Consider the following 14,324-nt stretch of genomic DNA (forward strand, 5'->3'; position numbering starts at 1 on the left):
TCCTCTTTGCCTCGGCAGTCTTCCTCTCTTCGGTCACTGCAAGACGGAACCGGTCAGATTTCTCATTTACGCCATAAACTATCGAAATGGTCAAGTATGCTTACTCTCGGCGGGTGACGAGTGAGCTTTGATGAGGTTGGCGGTGAAGAGAAACGGATAGACCCTCTCCACGGCGGGACCTTGACCTCACCCTCTCGATCTGCGGATCTCCGATTGAGTAGCGCTCGGTGCTTGGTTTACATACAAAGGAATCAAGGAGTCCTACCGAGCGGTAGGATGGCCTACCGCGATTTGGAGCGTGGTGGGAATGTGGAAACGGACGGGTGTCGAGCGACTCCCTCACGGACAAAAGCACCGCCGTTTCCTCCACGACTTCGGGAGGTTGGTATGGCATTGACAAAATGGCCACGCTCGGTAGCCTTCAAGCGATTAGCTTGAACCCGGCCCCATGATCCGCAGACCGGCGGTGTTGGCGTGTACCGTTCGATCTGAAGGCACATGGATGTCCCCAATCTATGCTTTCTGGCAAGCGGAAACCTTCCTACCGATAAATCCCAAGCCGGAAACTCCGTTACCGATCGGCAAGATACGGTCATCAACGATGTTCTGCAAGCGAGGCTACACAACGCCGTATCTAAAGTGCCTAACCAAGGAATAGGGGACTACATCCTTCGGGAGGTCCACGGTAGTCTGCGGTGATCACACCCATTAGCGCCACCCGAAGTTGGGATTGAACTAGCCGAGAGCATAGCCTATCTGCGCGAGGATCCTCTGAGCGGCGGGCTGCGGAGGGAGCCTCACCCCTTGTAGAAATGCGTTCGTGAAGAAGGCGACTTCGCCATCTTTGGATTGCAGAGATTCGGTGGGACACAGGGATCCTCATGCCTACCGAATGCGGGATAAGGTACTCGGCCGAAACCTCGCAATCTCCTCTCGGTGATCTGTTAGGCTCCGGGTATTCTCGCCGAGGACTAGCTCCTTGCCAGACAGCCATCGGCACCCTAGGATTCTTGGGGTAGACTACGAAACCCTCGGTACCGGGAGATGGCTCGGTGGCTGGCTCTCCGCGACCAGTTGAGGCCTCGGTGGCGGCCGGCGCTCGCGTCCCGAGCGCCCTAGACCACATGGCGGCCGTCGCTATAGATAATGAACAACGGCACCGGGCGGTCATTAGCCCATTTCCGATGCCATGTGTCGAGGCGAGCTGGGCCCTTCGCCGAGTATTTCGACATCGGTATCACTTCCATCCTCGGCATCAGGCCCTGCCTCTTCAACATCGGAGTCAAAGAGACCGTCCGATGACTCCTCATCGAACGCGTTGGGCTCACGCTAGGAGAATGACTCGCTATCGGACATCTACAAAAACAGGGAAGAAAGAAAACTAAGGCTCATACCGGATGCTATCCTACCGATCCCTACATCACTACCTATGGCGACTAGACTACCGAACGGAACCCTATGGTCAGTCTAGTTCAAACCAAGGAAGGACGTAACCCTTAAGGTATGCAAAGAAAGAAAGGAGGTGCCGAGCGGTACCTTAGTTTAACCACGAAAAATGGCGCAAAGCGTGCTTGGATCGTCTGGACACAAATCGCCCTTCCTACCGTTTGTAGTCGGCAATCGCTGGTTGCCGTTAGCGAGCGTCGGAAATCGCTTTGAATACCGGAAGCTATCGTCGAAAATTGCCTCTGCAGAGCTCTTGCTTTTCACTAAGTGCAAAGTGAGTCTCCTCCGGTCACTCCTATTTATAGGGCGAGGTTCGCAGGTACACCTCGAAACCAAGCGGTGCGTGTAATCGCGCGGCGCCATCATTGCTTCCGCCACGTGTCGCTCATCATATGGGGCCCGGCGGCGCGCGAAAGTCGAGCGCTCGACGTCCCGCCGCTGTCTCCTCGGCGCGACCTTACGACTACCCAAACGCGTCGACCACGAGCGGGCGAGCGAAGGCTCGAGTTGAGCCCTTCCATTAAATGGGTCTTCCGAGCGGTAGAGGCAGCGTTCCCTTCGGAGGGCAACTTCAAATCCCCTTCCGAGAATTCTCGCAAGAGGACTTGGAGGACTCCTGTTTATACCAAAATGAGCGGCCAATAAACATTTGACACGTGGACCAAGCTGGAGCTATGGGAGCCTTCGGCATCTTATTTACCGATCGCTCTATTAGGGCAACCTTGGCATCTGGGACACGTGGCAGTCTCACAATCAATGTCCACAGTCCCACATCGAAACTCTAAACAAAATGCACACCTCCCAAGGCCTATAAAAGAGGACAACCATCCCAGCTTGGAGGTAATCAATCAGAACTAATGGCATACTGCCTATTGATCTGTAGTTCAAACTTACTAAATCCGTACTTACTTAAGCATCGAAGAGCCTTCGGCCGGTATCACACCGGTACCTAGGACTTACCGAACGTTTGCTATCTTACAGATATAACTTACTACCGAGGCCATAGCATACCGAAGATAACGAAATCACTAAGTTACGCGGGAAAGTGCAGAACCATTTTTCTGCGTCAACAATATATATAATGTAATTACAAAGTCTCATATCTTTTCTTTACTCTTTAGCTTATTAGAGCCCTATAGACACATGGTAGATTTACTATTTACTCCCTACTATATAGAGACCTAGGGTCATGGAAAATTTACTATTTAGTCTGTCATGAATTCGACCAAAACAAACAAATGTCTGTAACTTAGCATTATATAATCGGATTCCGAGCCTCTGCATTTAGCATACGCAGTTCAAAATATCTAAACCATTAAAATTATTCAACTATTTAAGACATGACACATAAGAATTTTTTTTTTCATCATAAAATTGTTTTTTAATTAACAATTATTTTATTGTTAAAAAATTAAATAAATAAAACTAAAAACTCACACCCTTTCCACCACCATAGGGGGAAAGGTTATAACTTCTTTGGCAAAAGGGGCTCAGATTAGGCTGCTCCAATCTTCCTTCCCATTTATTCATAGTGGGCCCTTCTTCCCCCGAAGTCAGAGCCATCAATTGATTGGTGGATGAAAATGATTTTCAAGGCAGGGATGAGATTATCCGGACTCATAATTATTATGAAAAAAGGGCAGTTCACGGTCATAGGCAGAGGGGGTCTGTAGGGATGTGGAGGAGAAAATAAAAAGAGAGGATGGGAGCAATGCAAGGGGCAAGATAGAAGGGTAAGCTTGCAGACAATAGCGGGGGATTTGAATGGTCAAGAAATTGTCAATAACATGTATATAAGAGTAGGGTGGCGGAGATACTAGGTACACCAAATTAAAGAAGACAAGCATCGTCTTCAAATTAAGTGATACATAGATTGACTTTACTTATTTTGTCAGAATTCGGACTAGAAAGAGAAAGAGAGCAAGATCGACACAAATAGAGAGGTAACGATGTCTAGGATGATGCTTATGCTGCTGCTATGCCTCTCAGTTGGGACAATTTCGGTTGTCCATTGTGGGAACCCTTACCTTTTTTTCACATGGAATGTCACCTATGGAACCCTCTCCCCTCTGGGAGTTCCCCAGCAAGTCATTCTCATAAATGGCCAATTTCCTGGACCCAACATCAACTCCACCACCAACAACAACATCGTGCTCAACGTCTTCAACAACCTTGACGAGCCATTCCTTGTGACATGGTGCGTACCTAGCTAATTCCATTCACATATATCCTATAATTAATTAATAAGTTTTTATTTAATTAATTGAGATTAATTATTGCAGGCACGGTCTCCAGCAGAGGAAAAATTCATGGCATGATGGAACCCTTGGAACCATGTGCCCCATTCCCCCTGGTACGAACTACACCTACCAATTCCAAGTGAAAGACCAGATCGGGACCTACATGTACTATCCCACAACTGCCATGCATAAGGCAGCCGGTGCCTTCGGTGGCCTCCGAGTGAACAGTCGCCTGCTCATTCCAGTGCCTTATGCCGATCCAGAGGATGAGTACACTGTCCTCATCGGTGATTGGTTCACCAAAAGCCACACCCAACTAAAGAAATTATTGGACGGCGGTCGTTCCTTGGCCAGGCCAGACGGGGTCCTCATCAACGGCAAATCTTCAAAGGGAGATGGGAAAGACGAGCCCCTCTTCGTCATGAAGCCCGGCAAGACCTACAAGTACAGGATCTGCAACGTGGGGCTCAAGAACACCCTCAACTTCAGGATCCAAGGACACTCCATGAAGCTTGTTGAATTGGAGGGCTCCCACACCGTCCAAAACACCTACGACTCCATGGATGTGCATCTCGGGCAATGTTTCTCCGTGCTTGTGACTGCCGACAAGGACCCCAAGGACTACTACATGGTGGCTTCCACCCGATTCACTAATAGCGTGCTCACCGGCAAAGGCATCATCCGCTACGAAAATGGAAAGGGCCCTGCTTCGCCTGAACTCCCTAAGGCCCCCGTAGGATGGGCATGGTCTCTTAACCAGTTCCGCTCCTTCCGCTGGAACCTCACTGCCAGTGCTGCCAGGCCTAATCCTCAGGGCTCCTACCACTATGGTAAGATTAACATCACCCGCACCATCAAGCTCGTCAACTCCGCTAGCAAGGTGGACGGCAAGCTTCGCTATGCCATCAACGGAATCTCCCACGTGGACCCTGAAACTCCCCTCAAGCTGGCTGACTACTATAAAGTTTACGACAAAGTCTTTAAGTTCAATACCATGAAGGATACTCCCCCAGCCACAGCGGCAGACAAGATCACCATGGAACCCAACGTTGTTAACATAACCATAAGAGATTTCGTTGAGATCATCTTTGAGAACCCGGAGAAGAGCCTTCAGACATGGCATTTGGATGGATACTCCTTTTTTTCCGTCGGGTAAGTTCATATATTTATTATACCTATCTAATTAAGCTAATTAAAGGAAATTAATCATCCTCCCTCTACAGCTCGGAGCCCGGCACGTGGACCCCAGAAAAGAGAAGCAACTACAATCTCCTTGACGCTGTGAGCAGGTACACTGTCCAAGTGTTCCCCAAATCCTGGGCTGCCATCATGTTGACATTCGACAACGCCGGAATGTGGAACGTAAGGTCTGAACAACCGGAGAGGCGCTACCTAGGACAACAGTTTTACGTGGGCGTTGAAAATATTGCACGCTCCCTCAGAAACGAGTATAACATGCCAGACAATGCCCTTGTCTGTGGCATCGTTAAGGACATGCCCAAGCCCGCACCATTCAGCATGTAACCTATTTCCCCGCCATGTCGTGCCGCGTCACACTGTGTGACAGATACAGAGTATAAAGGGACAGCGACGATCCGCAAAACTGTACGCGTGTGAGAGTGTGTGTGTGTGTGTGTAAGAGAGAGAGAGAGAGAGAGAGAGAGAGAGAGAGAGAGAGATCATTGATAGGATTTTTTGTACCTGTGCAAATAGGGTTAAAATCACATAAAATACTTGCAAGAATACAAGATAATTGTAGTATAAATGTCCATGCAAGGTCGTTGTCCCCAAAGATTGTTTGACTAATTTGTAATTACATTAACTCTTAATTAATAATTAAAATAGATTTTATCAAAGATTTTAAAATTATGACTTTGAAAAGGTTAAATTAACAATAAAAGAAATCTGAAAGTTGAGAAATAATAACAGCAAAGAAGAAAAATGTTTCTAAAAAAATAACAATTTAGAGAAAACTAGGGTTTAGCCATCACCGTCACAATCCTATGCAATTCTATCAATTACTTCTGAATTTCCAAAGATATGCTTTGAAGTTTAGGTTTTCCTAATGCATATTTCCTTGTGATGTTCAAGAGAAAACATATATCTAACATGCAATCTGTATGTGATGTTCAGATCAAATATAAACATGCAAGACTCATTAAGCTTTGTGAAAACTCTTTGAAAAACCATGCAACCCTTAAGAGCGTGATGTTTGCCTTAAGTAAACTTACAACTACTAATCACAAGAAGCCCTCCTCAATTTCAGGGTGATTTTCCAACATAAATTGCATCAAATTACTTGTCTACATATCCTAATGGTAATCAATCATTAAAATAAAAAAATAGTTTTAATCGCGGTGATTAATAATTCAAAGTAAGCATGCATCCATTCATAAAAAATTAATACAGTTACATATTCATGTTAAGGCTTATGGCGTTGCCCTAGCAATTTGAATTAGTTACGCATGCTCATAATTTAAATTAAAAAAAAATATCATTAGAATGAATAAGAATGAAAACACCTTAAGGTAGAAAATATTCAAGAACCTTAACAATTACTCTTTGTCTCCCACAATTGCATCCAAGAAAGCGTCCTCAAAACTAGGGCCAACTAAAACCTTAAATATCGCCCTTAAAGCTAGCCGCCCAATCCCTAAGAACCAAGTCTCTTATTGCTACTAGGAATCTGACTAATAATAAAATATATTAAAACATAAAATCCTAATTGAGTTAGGATAAACTGCACAGAAACTGTCCATCCACGTTTTAGCGTCAAATCACCTCCAAATCCGGCTCAAGGTAGGTTGTTTTAGGATAAACCCATCCAACATCACCTTGGGCTCCAAAAATGCAATTCAAGCCCAAAACGTCACTATTCCAGCACTGCACATCGCTCCTTTATTTATACGCTAGGAAATCACCGCTTGGTGGCCGAATATGATATTTTGATATTGTCAAGCCAACTGACTCATGAACGTCCTCCAACTTAGAATTACCCCAAAATTCATCCATTTGACCACGTTTTGCTTCAGAAGAAGTCGAAAGTCCTATATTGAAAATATAATTTAAAGTATCAAAATTCTTCCAAAATATACTAAGAACAGGGTTAAATATATAATATAAAATCTACTCATCAATCATTATTAAGATTTTTTGTATTTCTTCACAGCCAATTTAAGCAAAGAGAGTTAGAAGAATGGTAAAGAATAAGAAGGGTTTGGCACAACATAAAAGATTGTCTCATTATGTGTGCATCAACCCTCAAGAATTATGCCATTACATTTTCCTATCAAATAAAAAAAAAAAGACAAAAAAAAAAGACAAACAAATATACCATTACATTTTTGTACTTCCATTTTATTTATATGTTATAATCTCTTTCTTAATTACATTTTCCCAGTTCATTTTGCCCATTTATGATTTTCCTCATTATATGTATACATATAATATATATATATATCATGTAATTACAAAGTCTCATATCTTTTCTTTACTCTTTAGCTTTATAGAGCTCTATAGACGCATGGTAAATTTAGTATTTACTCCCTACTATTTAGAGTCCTAGGGTCATAGTAAATTTACTATTTAGTCTGTCATGAATTCGACCAAAACAAACAAATGTCTGTCACTTAGCATCATATAATCGGATTTCAATCCTCTGCATTTGGCATACGCATTTCAGAATATCTGAACCATGAAAATTATCCAACCGTTTAGGACATGACACATAAGCTTTTTTTTTCATCAGAAAATTGTTTTTTAATTAACAATTATTTTATTATTAAAAAATTAAATAAATAAAACTAAAAAATCACGCCCTTTCCACCACCATAGGGGGAAGGGGTTACAACTTTGGCAAAAGGAGCTCAGATTAGGCTGCTCCAATCTTCCTATCCATTCATTCATAGTGGGCCCTTCTTCTCCGTAAGACAGAGCCATCAATTGATTGGTGGATGAAAATGATTTTCAAGACAGGGATGAGAGTATCCGGACTCATAATTATTATGAAAAAGGGCAAGACACGGTCATAGGGAGAGAGGGTCTGTAGGGATGTGGAAGAGAGAAAAAAAGAAGAAGAGAGGATGAGAGCAATGCAAGGGGCAAGATAGAAGGGTAAGCTTGCAGACAATAGCGGGGGATTTGAATGGTCAAGAAATTGTCAATGACATGTATATAAGCGTAGGGTGGCGGAGATACTAGGTACACCAAATTAAAGAAGACAAGCATCGTCTTCAAATTAAGTGATACATAGATTGACTTTACTTATTGTGTGAGAATTCGAACTAGAGAGAGAGAAAGATTGACACAGATAGAGAGGTAACGATGTCTGGGATGATGCTTATGTTGCTGCTATGCCTCTCAGTTGGGACAATTTCGGTTGTCCATTGTGGGAACCCTTACCTTTTTTTCACATGGAATGTCACCTATGGAACCCTCTCCCCTCTGGGAGTTCCCCAGCAAGTCATTCTCATAAATGGCCAATTTCCTGGACCCAACATCAACTCCACCACCAACAACAACATCGTGCTCAACGTCTTCAACAACCTTGACGAGCCATTCCTTGTGACATGGTGCGTACCTAGCTAATTCCATTCACATATATCCTATAATTAATTAATAAGTTTTTATTTAATTAATTGAGATTAATTATTGCAGGCACGGTCTCCAGCAGAGGAAAAATTCATGGCATGATGGAACCCTTGGAACCATGTGCCCCATTCCCCCTGGTACGAACTACACCTACCAATTCCAAGTGAAAGACCAGATCGGGACCTACATGTACTATCCCACAACTGCCATGCATAAGGCAGCCGGTGCCTTCGGTGGCCTCCGAGTGAACAGTCGCCTGCTCATTCCAGTGCCTTATGCCGATCCAGAGGATGAGTACACTGTCCTCATCGGTGATTGGTTCACCAAAAGCCACACCCAACTAAAGAAATTATTGGACGGCGGTCGTTCCTTGGCCAGGCCAGACGGGGTCCTCATCAACGGCAAATCTTCAAAGGGAGATGGGAAAGACGAGCCCCTCTTCGTCATGAAGCCCGGCAAGACCTACAAGTACAGGATCTGCAACGTGGGGCTCAAGAACACCCTCAACTTCAGGATCCAAGGACACTCCATGAAGCTTGTTGAATTGGAGGGCTCCCACACCGTACAAAACACCTACGACTCCATGGATGTGCATCTCGGGCAATGTTTCTCCGTGCTTGTGACTGCCGACAAGGACCCCAAGGACTACTACATGGTGGCTTCCACCCGATTCACTAAGAGCGTGCTCACCGGCAAAGGCATCATCCGCTACGAAAATGGAAAGGGCCCTGCTTCGCCTGAACTCCCCAAAGCCCCCGTAGGATGGGCATGGTCTCTTAACCAGTTCCGCTCCTTCCGCTGGAACCTCACTGCCAGTGCTGCCAGGCCTAACCCTCAGGGCTCCTACCACTATGGTAAGATTAACATCACCCGCACCATCAAGCTCGTCAACTCCGCTAGCAAGGTGGACGGCAAGCTTCGCTATGCCATCAACGGAATCTCCCACGTGGACCCTGAAACTCCCCTCAAGCTGGCTGACTACTATAAAGTTTACGACAAAGTCTTTAAGTTCGATACCATGAAGGATACTCCCCCAGCCACAGCGGCAGACAAGATCACCATGGAACCCAATGTTGTCAACATAACCATAAGAGATTTCGTTGAGATCATCTTTGAGAACCCGGAGAAGAGCCTTCAGACATGGCATTTGGATGGATACTCCTTTTTTTCCGTTGCGTAAGTTCATATATTTATTATACATATCTATCTAATTAAGCTAATTAAAGGAAATTAATCATCCTCCCTCTACAGCTCGGAGCCCGGCACGTGGACCCCAGAAAAGAGAAGCAACTACAATCTCCTTGACGCTGTGAGCAGGTACACTGTCCAAGTGTTCCCCAAATCCTGGGCTGCCATCATGTTGACATTCGACAACGCTGGAATGTGGAACGTAAGGTCTGAACAACTGGAGAGGCGCTACCTAGGACAACAATTTTACGTGGGCGTTGAAAATATTGCACGCTCCCTCAGAAACGAGTACAACATGCCAGACAGTGCCCTTGTCTGTGGCATCGTTAAGGACATGCCCAAGCCCGCACCATACAGCATGTAACATATTTCACCGTCATGCCATGCCGCTTCACACTGTGTGACAGATACAGAGTAGAAAGGGACAGCGACGATCCGAAAAATTGTACGTGTGTGAGTGTGAGAGAGCGAGATCATCATTAAGATTTTTTGTATTTCTTCGCAGCCAATTTAAGCGAAGAGTGTTAAAAGAATGGTAAAGAATAAGAAGTGTTTGGTACAGCATAAAAGATTGCCTCATTATGTATGCATCCACCCTCTAGAATTATGCCATTACATTTTCCTGTCAGAAAAAAAAAAAAAAGAAAGGAGAAACGAATATGCCATTACAGTTTTGTACTTCCATTTTATTTATACATTATAATCTCTTTCTTAATTACATTTTCCCAATTCATTTTGCCTATTTTTTATTTTCCTCAACATATACAAAACGTTACATTTGCGAAACTATCATATTGCATCCTTAATCTTACGGATCGCTATGCTTCAGTTTCTCGAGCACGTATCAACCAATGAAGACTGAAATGCAGACAGCGCAGAAGGGTGGTGACTCGATTGACCGATTCCTTCTTCGTTTGAAGCATATTCGTGATCAATTGCACTATGTTGGTGTGATAACAGTATAAGAAAGAAGAATTGAGACTGAAGGAAGAAGATGAATATTTAAGAAGAACTCAGGGAAGAAGAGAGAATTTGCTTTATGTTTAATCTTTTTAATCGTGTATTTAATTACAGAGAGATATAGTTTCTTTTATATCAGAAGTCCTATAACTAATGCTTAACAAACTAACTAATTACAGCTGTGACATGTGAGCCACACGTGCCAACACTAACAAACTCTTAGCTAACTATTACTGTTATCATTCCCCCTCAAACCCAGCTCTAGGTTGCCCAACCTCATGTTTGCACAATGACTCAAGAAAATTGGACTATGTAGTCCTTTAGTAAAGACATCAGCTAGTTGTTCTTGAGTAGGAATATACTGGACAGTAAGATCATTCCTTTGCACCCTTTTGCGCACGAAATGGAAATCAATGTCGAGGTGCTTGATGCGTGAGTGATATATAGGATTAGAACTAAGAGCCAAAGCAGACAAATTATCACATGAAATTGTAGGAGGCTCAGGTAAGCATACTTTCAAATCCAACAAGACCTGTCGAATCCAAGCTAAATCTGCAGCTGTATTGGCCAATGCCCTGACTCTACTTCAGAACTTCTAGACACAGATCCCTGCTTTTAGATTGCCAAGAAATAGGATTATTTCCAAGAAATATCGCAAATCCTGTGGTAGACTGCGTGTATTCAAGTCTCCAGCCCGATCTGCATCACTTTGTAGGCCTGCAGATGCCAAGGGCGTAGTGAAGTGAATGCCATACTTGTATGGTACCTTGAATATACCTTAATATACGTTTGACCAAATCAAAATGTGCTTCTGTAGGTGTAGTCATATACTGACAAACAGTATTGATGAATATGACAAGTCTGGCCTTGTGAATGTCAAATACTGTAAGGCACCTACAAGACTCCGATACAAGGTTGGATCAGTTAATGGCTGCCCCTCTGTTCTTAATACCTGATTATGTGGCTTGCAGGGAGTTGGACAAGCTTTACAATTGGTCATCCCTGCTTTATTTAACAACTCCTGAGCATACTTGGTCTGATGAACAAAGATACCTCCTGTGGAATCATAAGACACCTGAAGACCTAAAAAATATGCAAGTCTGCCCATGTCTTTCATGTCAAATACAGCTCCTAAATCATCAATAACTGTTTGAACCAACTGAGGACTTGAACCAGTCAAAATAATATCATCTACATACAGTAGTAAAATCACAATATCAGAACCTTCATGCTTGACAAACAGACTTGGGTCAGAATGGGAGGACTTAAAGCCTAAGGCTGGAAGATAACCTGTAAACTTGGCATTCCAAGCCCTTGGTGCCTGTTTAAGGCCATAGAGGGACTTGGCCAACCTACACACAAACTCTGGATGCTGGGAATCTTCAAAACCTGGAGGCTGCCGCATGTAAACTTCCTCTTCCAGATCACCATGTAAAAAAGCGTTCTTAACATCTAACTGGCGCAAACTCCACTTATTCATGGCTGCCAAACTAAGTATCAGTCTCACAGTTGTATGTCTGACAACTGGGCTGAAAGTTTCACCAAAATCCAGACCTTGTTGTTGGCTGAATCCTTGTGCCACTAAACGAGCTTTATACCTTGCAATTGAACCATCGGCATTGCGCTTGATTTTGTAGATCCATTTACTTCCAACTATATTTTTCCGGGAAGGACATGGCACTAGAGACCAAGTTCCCTGCATTTGTAATGCTTCAAGTTCTTCATGCATTGCTTTAACCCAAGCAGGAGATTGAGCAGCTATGCGATAAGACGAAGGTTCATCATCTGCAGCAATAACAGGAATGGTAGTATGGTAACATTGACAATCTGAAAAAGGTTTCAGTTTGCTAATTCCATTCTTAGCCCGAGTTTGCATAGGATGTGTATTACCAGATGGAACAGAAAGAGCAGATATATCAGAGACAAAAGAAGAATTAACATCAGATGCAGAAATGACAGGCACAAGGACTTGTAATTGATGAGCATTTAAAACAGATGCTATAGAATCTGAAGGAGATACCGCATGAGAAATGGAAGGACTAGTGTCTGCCGGATCAGAGGCTGCAGGATCATATGCCAAATTATCAGCACCTTCTACAGAAGTAGGAGTAGCAGAAGTTGTCACGGGAACGAGAAGTGGAACCCGGATAGAAGCAGACTGTGAGGGCATGGATAATACCGGAGAAATAGATGCCGGAAGCCTCTTAAAAGGATGACAAGTTTCATCATGGATAACATGCCTAGATATCACCAATTTGCCTGTGAAAGGATTATAACAAATGACACCTTTATAACCTGGTGCATATCCAAGAAAAACACATTGAGCTGTGCGAGATTGAAGCTTATGCTCAGTATAAGGTCTCAAATATGGATAAATTGCAGTGCCAAACACCTTAACATGTGTGATATCAGGAACCAAGCCAAAAAGTCTATAATAGGGAGACTGAAGATCCAAACTTTTACTAGGCATCCTATTAATCAAATACGCAGCATGAGCAACGGCATGAAACCAAAACTGACATGGAAGATGAGCAGCAGTCAAAAGAGTAATAGAGGTTTCAATAAGATGTCTATTCTTCCTCTCAGCTAAACCATTTTGCTGAGGAGTGTATGGACAGGATAATTGATGTTCAATGCCCTTAGAAGCCAAATAATCAGTGAACAACCTACTAGTAAACTCCCCTCCCCCATCACTTTGCAAACACTTGACTGAAGCAGCAAACTGAGTAACAATCATGGCATGAAACCGGAGAAAAGTAGCATAAACTTCTGATTTATTATAAAGTGGATACAACCACATATAGCTAGTACACTCATCAACAAAGATCACATAAAACCGAAAGCCATCAACAGATTTCATACCATGAAGGAAGTTGAGGTTCCACCCCAAAACCAATTGGCAATGAGGGGAGTAGCCCAACTCCTTATAAACCCAGGCTAGGTCCCTTAACATTTCAATGTGGGACAAACACTCTCAACACGCCCCCGCACATGTGGCGAACTTTCAAGCCTAACACGTGGACAACACATATTAGGTGACGTGGGAGCACGTGTGGCCGTTGGGCCCAACACGTGAAGCCTTGCTCTGATACCATGATAACAGTATAAGAAAGAAGAATTGAGACTGAAGGAAGAAGATGAATATTGAAGAAGAACTCAGGGAAGAAGAGAGAATTTGCTTTCTGTTTAATCTTTTTAATCGTGTATTTAATTACAGAGAGATATAGTTTCTTTTATATCAGAAGTCCTATAACTAATGCTTAACAAACTAACTAATTACAGCTGTGACATGTGAGCCACACGTGCCAACACTAACAAACTCTTAGCTAACTATTACTGTTATCAAACATATACAAAACGTTACATTTGCGAAACTATCATATTGCATCCTTAAAGTTTTTTTGTATCACTCATGGTCCCTAGCGTTAATATGGGTGCTCTTAAATAGTTCATCTGTCAAAAAAACTGTTACATTCAAGGATATAATCGTCATATCAATCCAAAATTATAAAATATATTTTTTTTTAATCTCCTTCCCTTCTCTCTTTCTTTCTTCTTCTTCTTTCTCTCTCTCTTTTTTTCTTCTTCTTCCTTTTATTCTTCTTCTTTATCTCCACCAGTAGTTTAAAATCTGAGAGTGGTTGATGGCCTTTTTTTTTTTTTTTTTGTGGGGTTCCAATAATAAACGGATTGTAAAACAGGTAATGGCCTTGTTTTATAAAAGGAAAAAGGAAAGAAAAGAAAAGGTGGTTTCTAGCTTAGCTCCTGCAATGGAGGTGTGGGTGGTAGGTTGCCTCCCAGGGCAGGGTCGAATAATGGAAGTGTTTATGTCTCTAGGATCATGCCTCACAACATACAGCCGTTTATCTCCTCTAGCATAAAAAAAAAAAAACAAATCAA

At 43.1% G+C, this 14,324-nt stretch overlaps 2 protein-coding genes and 1 long non-coding RNA gene across 3 annotated transcripts; 2 read left to right on the forward strand and 1 right to left on the reverse strand.

Moving 5' to 3' along the window:
* The first annotated feature begins 3,265 nt into the window (after positions 1-3,265).
* On the forward strand, positions 3,266-5,542 carry LOC103319513 (L-ascorbate oxidase homolog). Its single transcript, XM_008221098.3, has 3 exons — positions 3,266-3,643; positions 3,729-4,838; positions 4,910-5,542. Exons 1-3 carry the CDS (start codon positions 3,396-3,398, stop codon positions 5,208-5,210), a joined length of 1,659 nt encoding a protein of 552 aa, XP_008219320.2. The 5' UTR covers positions 3,266-3,395; the 3' UTR covers positions 5,211-5,542.
* Positions 5,543-7,883: 2,341 nt separating this feature from the next.
* Positions 7,884-10,164, forward strand: LOC103319734 (L-ascorbate oxidase homolog). The gene is made up of 3 exons (XM_008221355.3): positions 7,884-8,257; positions 8,343-9,452; positions 9,528-10,164. The coding sequence occupies exons 1-3, from the start codon at positions 8,010-8,012 to the stop codon at positions 9,826-9,828; spliced, it is 1,659 nt and encodes a 552-aa protein (XP_008219577.2). The 5' UTR covers positions 7,884-8,009; the 3' UTR covers positions 9,829-10,164.
* Positions 10,165-11,571: 1,407 nt separating this feature from the next.
* Positions 11,572-12,808, reverse strand: LOC148921255 (uncharacterized). Its single transcript, XR_016122835.1, has 2 exons — positions 12,445-12,808; positions 11,572-12,209 (listed from the first exon to the last, which is right to left on the reverse strand). It is a non-coding gene; the product is annotated as an uncharacterized LOC148921255 (long non-coding RNA).
* Between the last annotated feature and the right edge of the window lie 1,516 nt (positions 12,809-14,324).

The sequence above is a fragment of the Prunus mume genome, linkage group LG1 (genome assembly GCF_029339155.1).
Source record: "Prunus mume cultivar Tortuosa linkage group LG1, ASM2933915v1, whole genome shotgun sequence".
NCBI classification, from domain to species: Eukaryota; Viridiplantae; Streptophyta; class Magnoliopsida; order Rosales; family Rosaceae; genus Prunus; species Prunus mume.